The sequence below is a fragment of the Dermacentor silvarum genome, chromosome 9 (genome assembly GCF_013339745.2).
Source record: "Dermacentor silvarum isolate Dsil-2018 chromosome 9, BIME_Dsil_1.4, whole genome shotgun sequence".
Classification (NCBI taxonomy): Eukaryota; Metazoa; Arthropoda; class Arachnida; order Ixodida; family Ixodidae; genus Dermacentor; species Dermacentor silvarum.
Window position 1 is genome coordinate 133,085,044 of NC_051162.1, and position 21,416 is coordinate 133,106,459.

At 43.8% G+C, this 21,416-nt stretch overlaps 1 protein-coding gene and 1 long non-coding RNA gene across 2 annotated transcripts in view; one reads left to right on the forward strand and one right to left on the reverse strand.

Annotated features, from left to right (window-relative positions):
- LOC119464392 (thyrostimulin beta-5 subunit-like) overlaps positions 1-5,346 on the forward strand; it is a 52,265-nt gene extending 46,919 nt beyond the window's left edge. The window contains exon 2 of the mRNA XM_037725335.2: positions 198-5,346. Coding sequence (XP_037581263.1) covers positions 198-413 — 216 coding nt within the window. The 3' untranslated portion in view covers positions 414-5,346. The remainder of the gene's footprint in view (positions 1-197) is intronic.
- Positions 1-21,416, reverse strand: part of LOC125940274 (uncharacterized) — a 108,610-nt gene that overhangs the window by 66,144 nt on the left and 21,050 nt on the right. The window lies entirely within an intron of this gene.

The following is a 21,416-nucleotide window of genomic DNA, read 5'->3' on the forward strand; positions in this document are numbered from 1 at the left end:
GTCCCTGTTTATGAGCGAATAGAGCGGACTGTCATTAACTCGTTTGTTTATGTTCCAGTGAGTGTCATTGAATCGTGCCCTGAAATAAGCACCATGAAAAAAAAACAATTAACAATGCATTAACCGACAACACGTTTTCTAGTATATCATGCCGAGACCAGCCTGCTAATGCAGTTTCGTACGCTTTTCTCTCGCAGATTGCCGACTGGCGGTTCCCGTTCAAAAAATCCTTCCACCCGGTCTGCACATACGGCTCGCGCAAGCTGATGCGTGTGCAGCTGCGCTTCTGCGACCCCGAGGACCTGGACGAAAGGGACGAGTTGCGCTCGTACGAGTACTACGAGGCACTCAGCTGCTCGTGCCAGGTTTGCGACTCCACCTGGACCAGCTGTGAGGGCTTCAGGCATCCCTAGACTCTGCCGGCGGTTGGCGACCGACAGCAGCCTCCCTCCACAGGCCCTAAAGAAGACGCGCGCTGGGGCCTTGGACTGCACGGGACGCTCGGCAAGACGCTGCTGCCCAATTGAGAGAGGAGGTCGTCATCTTCACCACGCCCGGACAGAGAGAGACGGACTGAGCGAGCTCACTTTCTGCGGTGAAAAACGCGACGAGTGGCGAGGAACCCGGGGCTGCATTCTCGAAACGATCACTTTCGGGGTTACGACTACACAGCGAGATTTAGCGTGACTCGGCACCGGACGCGTTGGCGTCTACGGCCGACAGTATTCCTCGCATAGTGCCAAACACGCTGTCTTAGCACAGTTCCAAGAACGCTTTCGCCCGTAGACACTCACCCGCCAGGTGTCGAAGCACTGCAAATCTCGCGACAGTGGTCGTATCCCCGAAAGTGATCGGGAATTGTACCACTGGAGCTATTTTTGAGTGACACACAATGAATTGTGCACACGGCGTGGAAACAACGTGAACAAAGGAAATGTTCGGATCAGTTCCAGCGAGCAAAGTTGTCTAACTTGATTTCTAAGACATCTTCTTTCCCAAGTATTGAAACAGGAAAACGTCTTGACACTAGTGTCAAAATTTTGAAGCCATGTAAACAGGAATACAAAACCAGTAGAAATATAACGACTTACTTCTCAGACCTATTATTTTAGACTTTGGCTCTGAGTAACCTGTTTCACAACAGATGACTAGAGACAGGCTTCTGTAGTTCGACAAATCACGCACATACCAAATCTGGGGAGCCACGCTTAAACAGCACTCTCGCTTAAGGTGTGGAGGCCTCGGTCAGGTCAAGGAGACTTGAACACGAATGCAAGTCTGGTTTAATAGCATTCGTTGTATTACGCCTCCACTCCAAAGCTCCTGTATTTCAGAGCCTACACTACTGCAGTATTCGATGTCACCTCGAAGCTGATGTTGCTGTCTATATCAGGATTAGCCCAGGGCTTAAAAGGGCGTCGACACCAAAGTCTACACGGTGATTTGGAACACGCGCAAAGAGGGACGGGATATACTATCGGTAACTATTGGTGACGGGACATGATTGTCATGTGTTATTTGCTGGTCCGGAAAACACGGTACGCGTCAACAACAATGCGAGTGCTGGTAATTCTTAGACGCTGTGCGATATAACGTAAGCAGTCGTTCCCACGCATCTAACTTTCCCCAGCCAAGATGGCCAACCTCCCGCTAGTATATCCTTTAAAAGTGAGAGGTACACCGAAGTTGGGTGGTGCGGGGTACGGAAGGCAACAGAGATAGTGGCACCAGTCCGCACGTTGATGCCTTAGTTACGACGATATAGTCCGAGGTCAGCCATCTTGTATAGATCAGACTAGATGTGTGGAGAAGAACACTTGCGTAATGTTACATATCGTCTATTGCTTCTCCTGCGCAGCATAATGCAGAATATTTGTCCAATGCCTCCCGGTGCCCTCTGTGCCCTCATGACCACGACTAACGCCGGACATTGGGGTGAGGCTCAAATATGCAAGACTCTGGAGGGTCTGGACGAATATGGTTCAGGAATTTGTAGGACCAGCACTCAGTGAAGCGCAACAAATTAGACGCACACATTGCGCTGCTATGTCTAAGTACTGATCCTACGAATTCCTGAACTACGCTACCCCAACCGAACCAAAGTTCGGCGTTATTGAAGAAATATGTTCCTTACCCTGCAGATGTCTGGCATAGGAGAGATAGTGGACCCTCTGGCAAACAGCCCTTGTCATATGCGCAGAACGTCTGAGTTTATGATGAAGAAGGCTACAATGTTTTTTTTTTTCGTTCACATGTACTGGTGATGAATAAGTCAGCGCAATTTCCGGACTCCCTTTTCTGTGCCACTGTTTTCTTCAGACGAGTGCACAGTGCATTCTACGTGAAAACCAGCAATGTCATCGGTATGAGCCTGACATGAGAATTAAGTTTGTGACTAAGCTGAAGTGAAAGAAATGATGTGGTAATTGAAGTGCTCATTTACAGCGGGACAATAACTTTATGCTTCCATCTGCTAAAAAATTGGAAGCTTTGCTCGTAAAGCAACTAGTGCCATATACGGCAGAGAGAGGTTGTCTGATGGATGTCGTTTGACATGCAGTCTTCACTTCCATTCAGTCAATTGTCATGGTCCACACACTAATAAATGAAGATTAGTACTCGCCATCAACTTAAGCACTTCGACCAACCTGTTGTTTCGTGATTCCAAATAAGTGTTAGTTTATTTGGTACCGAATTCTCGAATGTTGACATCATAGTGTACGTGTGTTGTCAGTGATAATGAATGTAGTCAAAATTAAGACAAAGATTTGAATCACTTTCGGCGTAGTGACCACGCGCATAAAGGCATTTGTCGGCATGTGGGTGGTCGTATTGAACGTATTGGTTGTAAGCTGAAGGTATATACTGACAAAAAAATCTCACCGTTATATATTTTTGATGCCAGAGCCAATATAATTTTAACAATCCTACAATCGAGATGTGTTATTTGCCCGACAAACTAGCAAACTGAAATAAATTTTCAGACACCAAAATGACGATTAGATATCGTGCCCATATTTTCGCTTAAACTGCCGCATCAACTTTCGCCTTAATAATAAGGCTTAAAGACCCTTAACTCTCAAAACTTAGCGCTCTTGAAATCCCTAAGGAAGCCAATGCCTTTGCCAAGTCCTTCACCATCAGCGTTTATTGGCGTTTCCTTAATTTTCTGCAGAAAAAAAAAACTCACTGAACGTGCAAGCGATGTTTAATCATTGTCTCCACGACTTCGAACCATTTAATAATCGTTTTTAAATTAAGTTTTAAACCATATTTTGCTTTTGTTACTGAAGGACATGAGAAAAATTGAGTGCTGACGATTATTACGTTAGAACTTACTATCAATGTTTAACGTTTAACAAAAGGTAGTACCTGTGTTCAAATTCTGCTGAAGGCAAGCGTGAAAAAATTGTGTTATTGGACCATAATTGTGCATTGTCAAAGCCTTTCTATGACAACTGCAACAAACTCCATGTAGAAAACTCTGCATGTCTAAAATTACTCGCTCGGTCTGTCTATCTCTGAACCCCTATAAGGGATTTCAGGGCTGGGATCATGTAAAAGGCAACGAGAGGATATTGAAGAACTGCTTAGTCACTGCATCGATTTCAATGACCTATTCTTCCTGTGTTGAAGACTGGACGCAGAGCGTATTTTCAACAAAGAACTAATTACAAGTGTTGGACACTCAACGCGTATGAATTCTGGCAAGAAACGCAAATTATAGCAGTGACAAGAAACAGAGAGGCAGGAGACAGACTTTAACTCGCAACTAAGTTTCATTTCGAGCAGGAAAAAAGCAAATTTTGAGACGCATTACAAAGGAACATGAAGGCAAGCTGTACTGGGAAACTGCAGTTTCGAAATACCAAAAGGCCAATGTAGCTTGTGACGCTATAACGCTTGTAAGCCTTAGTACGCGAGAGAATGCGCAAAAACGAAAGATGGCGTTGACACTTGGAAGTTTTTGAATTAGCCAACCATGACGTCATGAATTAAGACAGCGTCAGCTTAGAATAGTTATGGCCAAACGAAAAGCAATTTCATTCTAATGGAGCCAAGAATTCAAATTGGCATGTTTCGAAGACATTTCTGCGCAGAGACGACCAATACAGGCAAGTATACTTAGAAACCAATAACTTCACGTTAACTTACCGGTACGGCAGGTCAGGCGCCAAGTTCATAACGGGAAACTGACCGTCCGTTCTCCCCACTAGTAACAATCCCCATTACATTAAGTAAATGCCCATAAAGCCTTGAACGAAGGTTTAGCTTGTGAAAAGAGACTTGCTGCTTTTTAGAGTCCCATTAAGTAAAAAGGAATGTACGTAAATTCCACAGGGTACGAACTGAAAAAGTTACAGTATATCACGCCATTTCAATCCTGCTCAAGCAAATTGCCTTTGTCACAGTTTCTGTCGGTTGTGTCTGTAGTTGTAACCGTTTATTTGTTTCTTCTCGAGACGAACCAAGCAGGCCAGCAGAACGCTTCACCAGTTACGTGTTGTTAGGCTATGAATAAATTCATGTCCGCGGTAGAAACAACTCCTGTCTACACGTTTCTACCTTCATGATTTTCAATAAAATACGCTTATTGATCATTGTCGTACTCGCTGTTAGGTTGCATAAGAACGTTCTTGCGCTATCGCATAAGGTGAAATAAACGTCACGCTTTTACCGAGGTCCACCACCTGATAGTTGAGGAATTATATAAAACGTGTATGAAGTCATTGCGTCACTGCTACATACCGCGCAAGAGCCTCTCCTCACTACCAAATAAAGAAATTGCCATATCTTCCATGCATGCGCTGCCTTTAGAGGAGATATAGAACGCTTCCATCAGTTCTCTGGGAGTGAAATCATTGCTTCTGGCCAGAATCGTGATCTGAGCACAAATGGAACTATCCGAGCAGACACGTTCAGGCGGGTAACGACGATCACAGTGCATCGCCAAATCTCAAGATGAATTCGGCACTTTCAGCCACGATGGTGGGCGGTGTAGTTCTACTATTGACTACAGCGCGACAGAAAGACAGCGGTCACGAACGAAGTGAACACACAGAGCGCTGACTCTAGTGTAATTCTAGTTCTTGGTAAATGATGGCTACCGATTGCGTCACTCCTTTCGTTGCCTTCCACAAGGTTCCTTGCGTGACAAGGGACAGATGTTGCAGGGTTGGCGTTCCTTGCTGCTGTTCAGGCCTTTGCACTTGTGATACTCCTGAGGTCCTTGTACAGAATCGCGCAGTGCAAGAGCACTGGATGTACATTACATGGTGATCCCTATGAATAAACCCTTGTGACAAAAACTGGCAATTGTGAACTCCCGCACAACGTTAATTTTATTTATTCAAGGTCCTCACAAGCTCCGAGGTGAAGTATCGCGTGCTTTTATATTTTGAAGTATTAACGTGTTTATTGATGTGTCTTCAACGAAAGATTGTCTGCAGCTGAGACTAAAATTAGACTTGTATGCTATCTATACGTCCAGGGAGAAGCGAAAACTAAAGGCTTCAAGCTACTTTGTTGTTGACCGTGTTGGTACATGTTATTTAGAATGAAAACAGTGCAAATAACAGATAAAAAATTGGGGGCACGGCAGCGTCTGCCTTTCTTGTCCCGTTCATTACACTGGTCTTGCTCGGAAAAAAAAAAAAAAAACCCTAAAGGCGTAGCTTGCTTAGAGAAGGTGCCTGTTTTTACCTACCATTCTTCGAAATGCATTCTCATGTATCCTTCAAGCTGTACACAATGATTAATAAGGTACCCCATAGTGTTACTGAGTGAAAAGTAAGAGGACGCTTGTCAACAGCTGACGCTACACCTGTGTAGCTTAACGCAAGCGATGATGTAGCATTATAAATTGGGGTTAAGAAACAGCAAAATTTAGAGCCCTTATACTTTTCCTGCTTCCGCTCAGCGAAGTTATTTCAAATCAGCGACGTTATTTGTCTTGACTTCTTGTAATAGATTGGTAAGCAGATTCATAGCAATTTCGACACTGCTTAAACCTCGCCTACTTGGCTTCGTTTCAAGGCAACTAGGTTTGTTCTTCACCAATGGGAGCAGAAGTGTTCAAAACGGCGATATTGATGTCTTGCGTGTAGACAGGGGGACAGCAATTATTTTTTGAGAAAAAGTATTTGCGTGTATTTTATGATAACGTAATCAGTAGTCGAATAGTTTAATCAAACGCGCTCGTATTTTAATCAAACTGAATTTTTTCGTCTACGATGTCATTCAACTAACCGTCTAACAAAAAAGACAGAATATATACATATATCTGTGCAGTTCACGTGGTGTGGACATTGTGCATTGCCTAGATCCCAGAACTATCAAGGACTCGGTTGGTTCAACTTCTGCAAAGCACATTTTTTGAAGCCTTCATCCTTAAATTATGGGGCGTAGTCCACATCAAATCACACATTGCCAAGGTGGGGTTTTTATTGCTCTATAACTTAAATGCGCGCATAAACAGAGGGAAGAAATGTGGCGAGGCAGGAGCAATGACAAAAGTCGGCAACGCTTCGTTTATGAATATTTTACCGATTGCTCCAACTTGTTTTATGGCTTAGACCAAATTCGAACTGGAATTACGTATTTAAACATGCAGTCTTGTTCAAATTTATTTAGCTGGTATAATATAAGTTGAATAAAAAGTTCTGGAATGCCTCGGTAAGTTTTCATTTCAGTATCACGAAAACCGTTTGGTTCAAAGAAATCGTTGTAGCATGAGCACTTCACTGCGCTGAAAACTAATTTTTTCTATTGTACTTTAATTTTGAAAGTTTTCATGAACTCGGTACACCACAATTGCTTCATGTGAAATTCTTTCCATTTCATATAACATTATTCAGAGCACTCTATTTTGCAAAGAACAGCACTCTGTTGCTGCCTAACCTCTCGAACTGAAAAGCTTATTTTGCATTTCGCTAATGCTCTCGAACCTACAAGTAAACTGAAATTTCACCAGCGGCCAATGAAAGCAATCGCATGTAACTTCGTCCATTTTTAGAAATAGCCTATATGTTTAGCTGTTGCAAACATTTCGTCTCCGCTCCCACACCGCTGTGACAGCAACACCTTCTGCATTTGGCTTTATATTTTATCATGAAGCTTTTAGTCGCTTCAACATAGTTTATAAACTGCAACCTCGCATACGTGAACTATTTGTGACAAGAAAGTCTCGAATGGCGTCAAGTAGAAAGGTCGCCTGTCACAATCAGGTAGCAAGTTTCTACGATGAACGTTTTCGAAGCACATCTTATTGAAGAACAATAAGTTGCTGTACCTGTTTACAAAATACGTAAACAGGCGAGAAGTGTGTACGAAGGCACACTTCCTGTTAGCTTGATTAGATGGCTCAGATTTTTTTAATACCGGGAGCTGCACTGCCCTGAACAGTTGCGCCAGTACAGACGCTTTGTACTCAAACGAAGATTTGCAGGTAATTTATGCTTTTTACGGCATACTAACTGAAAAACGTGCTGTAATTGGAAGTTTTTGCCACTGCAGACACATTTTCCACACCAAATATGAATAGGTGGATAAGGCGAAAAAAAAAATGTCCGCCGTGGTTTTCGAACGAAGCATCCCAAAATGGTGCCATAAGGTTTGTTGCTGCGCGGCTCCATCCTGGTATTACAGTAAAACAGCGACTCTAATACGCATAAGTTCATGTTAAAACTGTCTAGCTTCAGCATAGCAAAAGGCATGCGTGTGCAACAGTATGCAACCTGTGCTTGCAGTGCGCATGAGCAGAAAGTTGAGCGCTCCTCTCAATTGCGCACAATCCTCTTGCCTACGCTATTCTAAATCTAACTATTTTCATCCATCTAGCTTATTTCATTTATTAGCAGTGGATAAGATACCACAGCAGCGCAGTTGCGTTCCACTCTCACGTGATATAACAAGTCGCGCATACAAACCAGCACCAGCATGGAAATGCATGAATGTCCAATGACTGCACGAGATAACAAAGCTTTTCAGGGACTGCAAGAACCAGTCCGCATAATAGTATGTTTAACAATTTCTCGCCGCCGGAATGTCGAACGCACTGACAGGACTAGCAGCACAAATGTCGTGACGTCAACGGTTGATTGTTGTGACAACGTGTCGGCGTGTTGGACATTACGTCATGCTAAGATGAGAGTGTAGAAGAGAGTGATCGAACGAGAGTGCGGCTCAGATTTCTTTGACGGGATTCCAGGACAGCGCGACTCCTTTTAACTCGCAGGAAGGGTTCATAACGCTAGTCACTCATGTCTTGAAGGGTGTCATTGTTGTGGGCTGAGCTCAGGTTTGCCTGCTTCTCTCGTTCGCCATAGAGTTTGCCTTCTTGTACACAAGCACCTGTGTTCGTTCGCCACGAGTTTTACTTCTGCGTGCCTCACAAAAGCACATGTGTTCGTCATGATGTATGCATACACTGGACAGCAACACAAGACTGTTGACGGGATTGGGTGAGCAAGAAGACGCCGGCGCGATCTCTACAGAAATGGAAATCAGTAGTTTTTCATGGATTAATCCATGGCAGTGGATTCATGGAATACGTGAGTCCGCCAGGGCAGAATTACTCAGTGAACGGGGAAACGAATGCTTGCTGTGTATTTCTGCACCGAATGCCTGCCATGGATTCGCACTTTCAACTAGATAAATCAGTACCTTGAGACAAGGATTTACTTGTAACTATAAATGGTACATCTGTGCGCTTTCCTGAAAACTTACTTCTGTGACATCTCAGCCGAAGATATTGACAGAGAATTTCATGCTATGCAATGCAAACATATTTCGCAACCTTAAGGTTTCTGTACGATGGCAGAAAATTCATTGTATACGCGGTCATTCTGCTTCAGTGTCTATGACGCTCATCTGCTGTGCACAGTTCCAGGTACGCCGTAGAGTTCGACTGTCACAAAAAATAAAGAAGAGGCCCGTGTACCAACATTCGATTACGTGTTCAAGATACCCGTTGTCCAAATTAAATTGTAGCCCTACACAACGGCGTCTCTCAGAGCCACATTCATAGCCCACAGATGTAATAGCGCATAGATGTCATAGCTGATAGCTCCGGGAGTTTAAGATCATTGACCAAAACAACCAATCAAACAATTTGACATAGTCGCAAAAATAAAATCTTCTATCGCTATATGTAATGAAAAGTTCAGTCGTACAAAATGTCTTTCTGTTGCTTTGACAATAATTTCTGTAAAAACAAAATGGAAAAAGGAAGCAAGCTAGCAACTGATAGAGGAAGGCACAAAACACCTGTCTGATCTTCATGAAGAATTGAATAGAATAAGAAGAAAGAAAGCAAGAGTGCGGGAGAATTCAGGGTCTTAAGACAAGACATTTCCGTTATCTTTCTCGAGTGAGGTTTGTGTCCGCGCTTTCTTGATAAAAAAGTAGCGTAGCTTGCACTGGAGGCGCAATGCTAAAGAGACGGCGGAGCTGATGGGCACCTAGCTAGTCCCGGCATTTGGGCTAGGCTAAGCACTACCAAGTCATTCCCAGCATATCCCGGAATTTATTGATTATTGATCGATTGTAGATTAGCTATTGATTGGCTATCGATTGGCTATCGCAAGGTATTGGCCACGTATTTGGGCTATGTTAAGCACTACCAAGTCATCCCCAGCATTTCCGGAATTTTCCGGATTAGCTATTGATTGGCTATCGATTGACTATTGATGACTGACTAAGCTTAAGTAGTCCCAACCATCCTTAGCTAGACTTAGCCAGGCTCAGCTTCGCTAGTTCACAGGGGTATGTGCCATTGCTTTTGAACCCTTTCTTCACTACCGCCAGGATCGGCCCACATTTTCTGTTCGCACGTTACGAACTAACGCTCGGTTTAAATAGCTCCGCTGTTAAAAGCTGATGCCCCGTGCATAAAGCCTCCTGAAGCGTCTCTATTTTGTTCAAACAGTCCCGCCTGCAGTCTTGTGTGACAGCGCGCGGTGCACACGTATTAACAGCATCTACGCACCAACTTACTCATTACAACACTTAACGTTTGTCGTCACCTCAATGTCGTTTTTGACCCCGCTGAGCAGTCCAGTTGGATTAAAATGGCTGTGCTAATCTTAGTCGAGGTGGTCCAGCACTTAATTGTACACTAATTACAAGTTTTCCCTAGTTTCGTGACTCTAACTCCAAAAAAATGAATATGCTAAAAGATAAGCAAATGTTAGTCGTTGCCCACTTCTTGGCGCTGGGGATAATAACTTGATGCAACAGAACGAAATCAAGCACGATACATTTTTAGTAGTGCCTGCGTTTGCTTGCGATGTCCTTCACACGAATACGCGCACAGACAAAATGAAAACCAGACAAAGGAACATCACGCTACACACAAATGCACCAAGCTAGTGTCTCCCCTTGTTCCACATAGATGCCGAAGTGGTCTTGTCCGAAACCATGAAACAATAAGAATAGCAAATAAGTTAGTCTTCTTAACTACAAAATACTCATAGATCGTATATGTTATAAATTAAGAAAATTGTCATCATCTGGAGCTGCAAAGAGCGTCCTTACAACACCCCTACATATTTAGCTCCGAACTCATTATTTACAGATTCGTTCGACTACACTGTATTGATTACAAAAGGTGAATGATTCTAACTAACGATATGCCGAAGATTGCTTTTGCACAGAAGTTTACTTTTCACTATACGCTTATTTGAAGTTGAGAAATTTGCAGGCCCAAGCTGGAATCAGCTAGGGCAAGAGCGGGTAATTGGAGATCACAGGGAGAGGCCTTCGTCCTGCAGTGGACATGAATATAAGCTGATCATGATGATACGCCTACTTTATATCCCAACCTCAATGTTTAAGTTGGGCACAATGCTGCCGGAGTACAAAACACAGTTTTCGAGGCCTCAGTCTACGGCCAGGCAAAACGGAATCATACCTGTGCTGATGAACTTTGAGTCATATAATCATTTTACAAAAAACAGGGCTGACACTCCAGTGGTTACGTTGGTGTTGACATGTACATACATAACCTCTTCACGTAAAGGGACAAATCTATAAAGTGACTGCCAGTCATGCGTACAATTTTTGTGGGGTACAGCAATACACGCAAGCACGAATATAAAGGATACTGCAGACGTGTTTCTTCGTGTGACATTGGTAGGCACCATCGAAAACACTCAATATTCATGGTCACATTAAGCAAACCTGCAGCTAAGTACACAGAGCTTGAATTTTTGTGCTAAAAGGAAGCTAACAAAACCAGGCGATACAATCGGAACGAATAAGATAACTTTTATAAAGGTAGTATTTACCGACGCATGCACGTTGGCGTGTAAACTAACACTGACGAGCAGCACTAATTCAGTTATACAAGTGAACTCCTCCTTCAAAAGACTACTCTCAATCATTTAGCTGAATATGCTAATTGGTATTGGGAAAAAAGTTTTGGGATTATTGGAAAATTATTGAGAAACATATATTAACAAAATAACAATTACTTAGGCGAGAGCAGACGCTTTCGAAATTGGTGTCGCCATGGTGAGCTGGTGCGGAAAATTCAGGGCAGCTTCGCCACCCGTCTTTTGTTTTTGCATCTCTAAAGGTTAAGGAGGCTTCCCTAAAGAAATACAGGCTGACATGCCATGTTGGCGTTATAGAAGCCTGAATTTAGAAATACTGCTTAACTCAATATTCCTGTTCCTTGTCCCTTAAATGGCAATAGTAATGTTAACAGCTCTGTTTGTTATAGGCCAGTATTCATGAAACATTTCATACGCTATAGTGGTTAATAAGAACAGGCAGCAGGCAATATGAATAGGAAAACTATAATTACTGCAGGTGGCTGACTAGTCATAAATGCGGCTACGAAAGTAAGCGTTTGTGAACTACTGCCTTTATCCTTTCCTTGACTACTTACAACAGTGTTAAATTGTTTCTTTTCTATTTATTACGCGTCGCAGCAGAGAAGTAGCCTGCGCTTCTAAGGAGTAAACACTTCATTTACGACACCAACAAGTCATTGTGGCCACTGATGTTTTGGCTGTGCCTCGTTTGATACAATGTTCTAATTTTGTTTATATATTACGACATTTTTTATATTATCTATGCTGGCTTCTTTCTCTTCTTTATTATAATTTTTTTTGCTGAGAGCTATTGCCGGCGATGCAATCGGAGCACCAAGTACAAGAAGTTCGCTGAATGCCAAGGCCCGGCAAAACTATGTTACGGGCATTAGTTTGGAAAGAACGAGAGCTGTTTCCGAATTTTGTACGTTTGTGAATGAACTGAGTTCATTACTTCAAGTTCGGTACGTGCGGGACCCAAATAAGCATTCCAGTCACGACAAAACGAGCCAAGTTGTTGAGGATTCCAAAGTAGTACTTCAAATATATTTGGGTACAATAAATCAATACGCACTTTCAAATGATGGAAAGAAAAAAAGAACATTTTGAAATATAAAAGTGAGCTGGTTTCACGCAAAAAAAGAAAAGAAAGCTACCGATGTGTTTTCCGAGCCATCACATCCAAGATTATTTTGCTTGACAAGCCTGATCGAACTTCCCTAAATATTGCCGATCAAGGTTCACGCACGAATCAAGGTGCGAGGATGAGTGATAGACATGTTGCATTTTGTTTTCACCTATGCGCATAGAGAACAGCGCTGCGTTTTCGGTTGGTATTCTTTGTTTTGCTTGTTTGTTGAACATGAAAAGAGTTCCCGCTAGGTCTCTAAACGTGCCGATAGCTTCCACTGAAACATTTCCGCTTGCAGTGGTATAGCTCTATCGTTTTATTTCGTACATTGTTCTTTAGAGCATGATGTGAATCAAGCGGGCAGTTTTATAAATCACGTATCTCATGTTGGCAGACACTTTCAGCTTGCTTGCAAAAGACCTAACCCTACTTTTTCAATATGCTGGGCTGTTTACGTTCGCCGTCTATGAGAATGTTCAGTATCAATTTCGCAGTAATTTCAATAATTCAGAACAACTACGACATTACAAGTTTGTGCATGGAACCGCTTCTGATACTAAATTCTCACTGCTGTTGTTGCCTGGTGGTGGCCCGGCCCTCGGCCTCGTCAAGCTGTACTCTTGCAGCTTTCTTGCCAGAGTGGCCTTAAACACTGTACTCTGTGAGTGTTGCAAGTAAGCTTGAATTGACTTGAAATAAATATGCCCCATTTTCATTTTAAACCTCTTCATCTGAGATTCTTTTGTTGACTCTCACTCACACATATGAAGTATCTCCAGCACTCTTACTAATCTTATCGGTACATTTTCAAGCGTTTTTAAATAACACGGTTAGAATGCTATCATTAGAAATCAAGCCTCCCCACTGTGCTATTATAGTTAATACGGCAGAGCGACTTAAGCGCAGATATGTTGGACAGATGCGGAGAAAGCATTTTCAAATCTACCATACATCCGTATGACCATGACGTACTGCCGCGATAATCATGCGTCAATATTCACTCAACCAAGTCTGAGTAGATTTAACTGCTGCCTGCTTATTCTTTTCCCTCCCTTAAAGGTTTGTAGAATTTACACAAACCATCGTATTTGATATGCAGTTGGCGAAGGAGGGAATCCTCAATCCGGAGCGAACATTTTGACTTGGAGCTTCTATTAATTACTGATTTATTTGATCGCATCGGAGACGTTGGCAGCATCCGTCTCAGGATTCTACACAGTATTTGATCGTCGAAGGAATAAACACAAATGGTACGAGGAATTGAGCAAATGAAAACATGCACACAGTGTGTGTGTGTCCGATGTAGCTGTGACTTGTCCTTACCGGGGCAGCAGCTGATTTCCTAGCAGGCTTCGTATATCGATCTCTTTCAATCATGGTTACACATTCGTGTACGCGAATGCTTCTGTCAGTTCTGTTCGGCATTGGCAGTTGGCGTTACCACAAATGACCGTATTGCTGAAGTTGCTCTTTGTTTGAGTATTCGACGTGCCACATTTACTCACCAATGCATTGTGAAGGAATCGTTTTTCCCCTTGTAAAGCCTACAGGCAAACATTTGTGTATCTACTTCTTTTCTAGTTTACCAACAGGAAGTGTAGTCACAGGAAATGCAGCATGTCTAAAAATATTTTCTAACAGAACAAGAACTTTAATTAAAAGGCACTGTCAATACAAGTAAAAAAAGTAACAATATGCTAACAAAGCAAGCTCATGCATTGTGAAGAAAATAAAGAAAAAGAAGGGCTTGAAGAGCGAAAATACAACACAGGCGTAAACAGCTCATGAGGACACAGCCAAAATTTAAGAGAGAACATACCTTAGCTACTGTTCGATAACCATGAAAATGATAAGCCAACTCAAGTTCCCCAGCCGCTCGTCGCGTTTTTTTTTCTGAATATTTGGCTCCCAGTTCCCCCGTCCTGTTAAAATTAATTCGGTATATGTAGTTGCCTTAATGAGTCGTTTTTGCGTGTTCATGTTTCTAGGTATCCTGATAGTACTGCATACGAATGCTCAGCCACTCGTCAGAGCCAAGAAGACGCACCAAAAATTTTTCAGCATCGTTTTTCAGCGCAAGTTAGCCCTGCAACAAGTGATAGCCGTCAAGCTTCACCGATTTTTTTTAGTGTTTACGAAAAATGCAGCCACCTCCAAAAAAATTGTCCGGAAATTTAATGTTCAGTAAGCAAGCATTAAATGCACACACACACACGCACACGCACGCACGCACGCACACGCACGCACGCACACGCACACGCACCACGCACACACACACACACACACACACACACACACACACACACACACACACACACACACACACACACACACACACACACACACACACACACACACACACACGTCGATGGCGTCGGGTCTGAGTTCAGAGAAAGAATTTAGCATGAGATTCAAATAACTTCCAAATGCTTCCCAAACTTCGCACTTGCCAATTGCTATCCTTTTTCGTGGGAAAATCGCGTGGTAGAGTTTTCCACAATTTCGAAAATAGGAAGCAGTACTCCCTCTAAGGCATTGCTCGTGCACTTCCTCTTTCGGACTTGGCTGTGCTGGAGTTGTCCCGTGATCTTCGCACAGTCGTTCACGTGTTCGTATCTGGCCAATGTGTGCCAGCACAAAATAGAAGAGATAAACTGAGCCGAAGGAGAGATAAATTTACGTCGTGAAAGCTTCTTGCGGAGTGTATTGTTCGTGTGATGCACTTTTTGTCGCTGATGTGTGTTAGAAAGTGAGCGAAAAAAAATTGCATTTTGTCCATCCTGAGTGTGTTCTCCCGCATTTCTGGAACGTTGCCCCGATGAAGTGTGGTGAAGAAAATAAAGAAATGCAAGAAAGTGTTCTCCGGCTACTGTGTCATGCTATTACTTTGTTTTTCTATTTTCCGAAGTGGTTGCGATTTTTCTAATCACACGAGTTTTAAGGGGACTTACTCCTCGTTGTTAAAAGGGCTATGGCAAACAAACTGAAATGTTGAAATGCGCCGGAAATCACGGAGATAGCGAACAGGTCACTCTAAGTTGCCTCCAACGAACAGGTTCTGCTGGAGGCAATGCGAAATGAATAACCTGAATAATGTGGTTTGGTTTCACTGATTTCAGTAAGCTGGGTTGACCCCCGAGAGAATAATTTGCTGTTCCGGGGGTTAGATAGCGTGGAAAAGGCACAAAGAAAGAAAAAATGGCCCAAACCGTCTCACGAAGACTGTCGGCGTTAATGCAATTAACATTGAAGTAATGTAGTGGCACATAGTATTGCTGAAGACACATTCATGTGCAATCTGTAGTTTGGGAAGTAGGCTAAGATTGGTAATCGCATTAATACACTAAACGCGGCCTCCCAACCGCAGCCAGTTTTTTTTCCCGCTCACATTGTAGAATTAGGTTTCAGCAAATGCGACTTCGGATTAACTACGGCACGATTACGTAGGCGTCTATTTCAGGCGTTAAATTTTTATTCATTGTCATCTATAAGAGCGGGCATTCTCACTTTTATCTGTCGGACATGTGCCCGTGGATTGCGCTCGCCGCAAGTCGATAGAGGTTAGAAAAAAATCACCAGCTCTTCCCCTGTCGAGAAAATGGGGGTAAGCGAAGCTTGTCGTGTGTGTACCCGACCTTCGTGATTTTTATTCTTTCTTTCTCTCTCTTTCTTTGTTTTTTTCTTTCTCTCTCTCCGTCTCTCTTTCTCTGTCTCTCTATTTCTCTCTTTCTATCTTTCTCTCTCTCTCTTTCTTTTTTGTCCCTGATATGTGCCATGTAACTTAGACCCTTTCTACACTATCGCCAGGATCGGCCCACTTTTCAGCGGGACACCACCACCACCACCGCCGCCGACACTTGTGAGTGTATAAAGCATCGCTTAAAAATTGTGGGCTCTCCCGTTATCGAGAGTAGTAAGCATGAAATGGCTACTACGAGTATATGGCGTCTCTTGCTGCCTGTGCACGGTGCCGCCGCCTTTAACCGCTTTTCTTCTTCCAACAGTGCAGTGCGCTCAGCGTCTGTCGCTACTTTTTCTTCTTGTCGCGTCAAAGTGGTCGGCTGCAAATGAGCGGCCAACTCACGGACCGCTGGCGTTGAAAGAGCACTGGCAACCCTGTCTCAGCGCCAAAAGATGACAATCAAGTGTACATGGTGCCCTGTGTCTGCCTTTTGAACGTCGCCATTGGAAATGACAAATAAAGCTTCGGCGTACTGGAAGTTGCAGCTTGAGTGATATTGTGAACAAACATTAGGAAGAAATCGGAGCAATATTTTGTAAATTGTTTGGGGAGTATCTAGCGTCTGTAACGTGGTCCTGCACAAAGGGTTGGGGCCAGAGACCACATTTTCTTAAGACTGGTTGCCTGGAGGATCTCGTTTTGTTCTCGTTTGAGTGCCCGGATAACGGCTCTGACTTTTGGCTCAAGGTCACTTGAAGGTCGCTGATAGCTAAAATCATTTCATGCTTAAAATACTATTACTCGCGGTTATTGCGCAAAGTTTTTTTCAGAGCGAGCGTACGTACAGGGCAGGTAACTTGTGACGCTGGCTACTACCCTGACACGATAATGGGGCTAAAAACGGGGATGATACTAGAAAAAAAAAAGATGATAGAAATAGCCCTTTTCTAAAGTTAACGTACAGGCAAACGTTCCTGGCAGTTCACACATTAGAAATATTCTCGGGCAGTGGTAAGTGGGGCCCCTTTTGAGTGCCATGATGCTAAGTACAGCGCTCGCGATCACGGACATAAAATCCACGGAAACGCGAAGGCACAAATAGACACGTAAACAAGCACATGTGCGATTCCAGAAGAGCAAGAAGAACGAGATGAAAAGTGCCATATTTTAATTTAATAACATTTTGATACACTTGATTCCTAAAAAAAAAAAAAAATCACCAGCCCTTTCCCTGCCGAGCAATTGGGGCAAGCGAAGCTTGTCGTGTGTGTATCTGACCTTCGTCAGGGTAACGTAAAGTTCACGACATGTCACGGTAATAAAACATAAACGTTTATTAAATGTATACATCGAGCGAAGGAAACGTATACACAGCAACGGAAGGAAAAGTTGCACGAAAGGGAAACAAAAGTAGAAGGAAAAGGAACGAAAAGTAGTAGGAAAGGGAAGGGAAAGTAGTAGGTCAAGTACACACACGACAACCTTTGCTTATCCCCATTTTCTTGACGGGGGAAGGGCTGGCGATTTTTTCTTTCTTTCTCTCTCTCTTTCTTTATCTTTCTTTCTGTCTCTGTCTATTTCTCTCATCTTTTATCTTTCTCTCTCTCTCTTTCTTTTTTGCCATTGGGCTTGGACCCTTTCTGCACGATCGCCAGGATCGGTCCACTTTTCAGCGTGACACCACCACCACCGCCGCCGCCGACACTTGTGAGCCCATAAAGCTTCCCTTAAAAATGTGTAATATCGCTTGCAGCACTGCGTTGCAATTTTCTGATGACTATTGAGTCAAGATATTCCAAATGATAATGGTCGCCTATACAAGCCGTGTAGCTTCGCTGAAAACCTCCTACGGTATTGTTGCTTCCTCTTACGGTGGGTATGGCATTTTTTTACAATGTAAAAAAAATGTTATTGGTCTTATTAAGCTTCTTCACTAGAACATGCCCGGCACGTTCAGTTTTTCCTATATTATACAAGAAGCATTTATTATAGAATGCGCGAAGTCGAAGTCTATGGATTGTTTCAACAGAGCGGCTGGTTTTAAATCTCTTAATTGTGCCTGCTAATTGTTCCTGCCACCGCTCTTCGCGAGAGCTTTGATCCTCGGGAGTCCAGACTATACGCGAATATGATGGAATCAATGTAATAATAACAGAAGTGGTACAAGAGAGAGAGAGAGAGAGACAGACAGAAGAAAGGAGAAAGGCATGGAGGTTAACCACAGGGGAAGGTCCGGTTTGCTACCTACGCTGGGAGAGAGAGGGGAGGGGAGGCAAAGTGATAGGAAAGTAGAGACAAGGTGATAGGAGAATGTGTATGCGTACCTATCGTCACGATGATAACCGATCAAGATAATAAATGCGTTCGTACCTTCGTTCAAAATTCTTCACAGAGTAGAATGGCTCTGTACCACTAGGCGCTCTACCACTAGCCCGCTGTCTATTTCACATGGTGCGCACTTCGGGGAAACTCAAATTGATACACATTTTATATATAAATAGCGTCACCATAAACAACTTCTCGGAACAGTTCTACAGTTCTCGGAGCATTTCTACTCCGCCAACAACCGCGCTCGTCGCTCGCCGCACCGTCTCTTATCTCCACACGGCTCTGACCTTTATGCACTGTGCATTCGCCGCTCAGTTTCTGTTGAAGCGATAGACCGCACGTACCTTCGCCCGCTGCAGCGTATGGGCTTGCTGCCAGCGTTTTGACAGTCGTTGTCTGCAGTCATTCAGTGTGATCTATTCATGTTTGTTTGTGCGCGCTCACACCACGCTTGTTCATTCAGTTAGTGATAGTCGGGCCACATTTTCCAACGCACGCTACACATGTAATGCTGCCCGGATCGGCAGTGCAGCGCTACAGGTGTGTCCCTTCGCACGCGCGCTGCCCACGGGAAGCGCTTCTCATCAACACCACCGTTTCACACGCGCCTTCTCGTGGTCATCGAGTCTCTCTTCATGTCTGTCTACTTACGCCGCAGCACACCTGCTTACTTAATGAGCTCATGTTTACTACAATTCATATTGCTACCAAAGCCGCTCACCTTACTTCGTATGACATTGCTGTGTTGCTATCGCATTCATTGCCTATCTTACTACCACAAGGGTTAGATCTCGTCCATGTGCAACGCTGCTCTGTGTGTCTCATTTTTATGTGAATATTTCCCTTCCTACTGTCTGCCCTAAATGTCAACCAATGAGCCCAGCAACAAGCTCACTTAATTATATTATAAAAAATTACATACTTTATAACTCGCAAATGTTACCCGTCAAAACCTTCAGGACATTTCGTAACCGTTAGAACTTACAGCATGGCTTAGCTACTGTTAAAGAGAACACCAAATTAATATTTCGGGATTTATTACAGCCATGGTTTGACTTGAGAACCTTGCAATAATATTTTACCAATATGGGTTTACCTAGTGCGTTGCATCAAACTTTTTTTTGATGATACGTTCAAGTTATGCTTCTTTGGATTAAGAAAGATGTGTGGCGTGGCTGTGGATATACAGCCATAGAGGCCTGATAACTATTACCCTCCCCATAACCAACGAGAAAATTCATTTTACTGATATTTAGAGTTCGACCAAACACGCAAACGTCACGCGCTTGCCTAATAAGAAAGGCCTCGAATATCTCTCATAAGAAAATCCTCGACTGTCTCTATCTGTACGAGCGATTATTCAACTTTATACTGCACTTTTCCTCGGGTTCATGTGCTACAGCTTACCTGTACTGGGCAGAACCCGAAACAAACGTACAATCCTCCAGTCGATTCAAGCTCGAACACTGAGAATATGCCATGGCCTTCCAAGAAGTGCATCTTCAGCAGCCACTGTCGTCATCGCGCGTGATCACCCAATAACAACATATATTCGCATCCATACCTTAACAACGCACGTCAGGCATTTCTCCCAGATTCCATCACACCACCTCGCCTCACTTCCTACTTCTAGGCCACACTCTGCATTCAGCGATATTATTGCTTCGCATCGTACAGTGCTTTCCTCGAACTTCACGCCTGCAGCAAGACCACCATTACCGTTGTGGTGCCTAGATCCCCTCGAAGTCCCCCCACCCATTTCAGGAATCCATAAGAAAACACAATCGTCGTCGTTAGCCCTAGAACAAGCCACACTACTGTTCCTGCATGAGAAACACAACGGACGCCTTCACATTTACACGGATGGTCCAGTTTCTTCTGCAAGCTCAGCAGGAGCAGTGGTTGTTCCCGCGAAGTCCGTCACCCTAAAATTCAAGACATCGCAGTTTACATCATCGACGGCTGCTGAACTCGCCGCCCTCAGTGCTGCTCTCGAGTTCTTAATTGAAGAACGCTCGCAGGCATGGTCAATCTTCTCCGACTCCAAGGCCGCTCTCCAGTGCATTATGTCGCCACTTGGTCATAGACCGAATGACCAATTAGTCGCGGACATAAGACTTGCTCATTATCGCGCAATAGAGAGAAAAAAAACACAACATAGTGTATCAGTGGATACCGGGTCATTGCGGTACCTACGGAAATGAGCGTGCTGATGAGGCGGCCCGATCAGATCATGATGGTCTCCACAGTGTGGACTATACCACTATCCAGAACAGACGCAGCTAGAGGGCTTTATTCGCTTGCACGTGAACTTACACTTGCACAGTGGAACTCGACGGAATTTACTAACGCTCGTCTCCCCAACTTGGATCCAAATCTATAGCTCCGTCTTCCGTCAGGAATATCTAGAGCTGAGGAGACGCTTCTGTGCCGCTTGTGCCTTGGTGTGGCCTTCACGAATTCTTATTAATTTCGGATCGGAATGGCCAACAGCCCTACTGTATTATAGCTGTACTGGTGCGATAACTGTATATAGCTGCGAGGAAACAGTTGCCCACCTTCTCTGTGTGTGCCCCCGCTTCAGTGCGCCCAGGAAATAACTTTTCAAGAGTATTAGATGGACTTGACAAGCGCTCTTTGTCAGAGGAAAAGGTCCCGGGACACTGGCCGAGACCTTCCTCTGCCCAGAAGGCTTTGAAAGCGTTGTTACGCTTCTTGCGGATGACTGGTCTTAGAGACAGACTGCAGTGCCGTATACTCCATTTTTAACGCGACAGAGTTAAGGGCCACGTGTCGCAGAAAATCAGGCGTTGGCGCCGGCGTCGGTGTCGGCGTCGGTGTCAGCGTCGGTGTCCGTGTTGGCGTCCGTGGCGGAAAAAATCATCCTGAACCATCCCAACTGCGCAGGCTCTCCGCGTGGCGCAAGGTGTTAGTGAACCAAAATGAAATTTCTCAC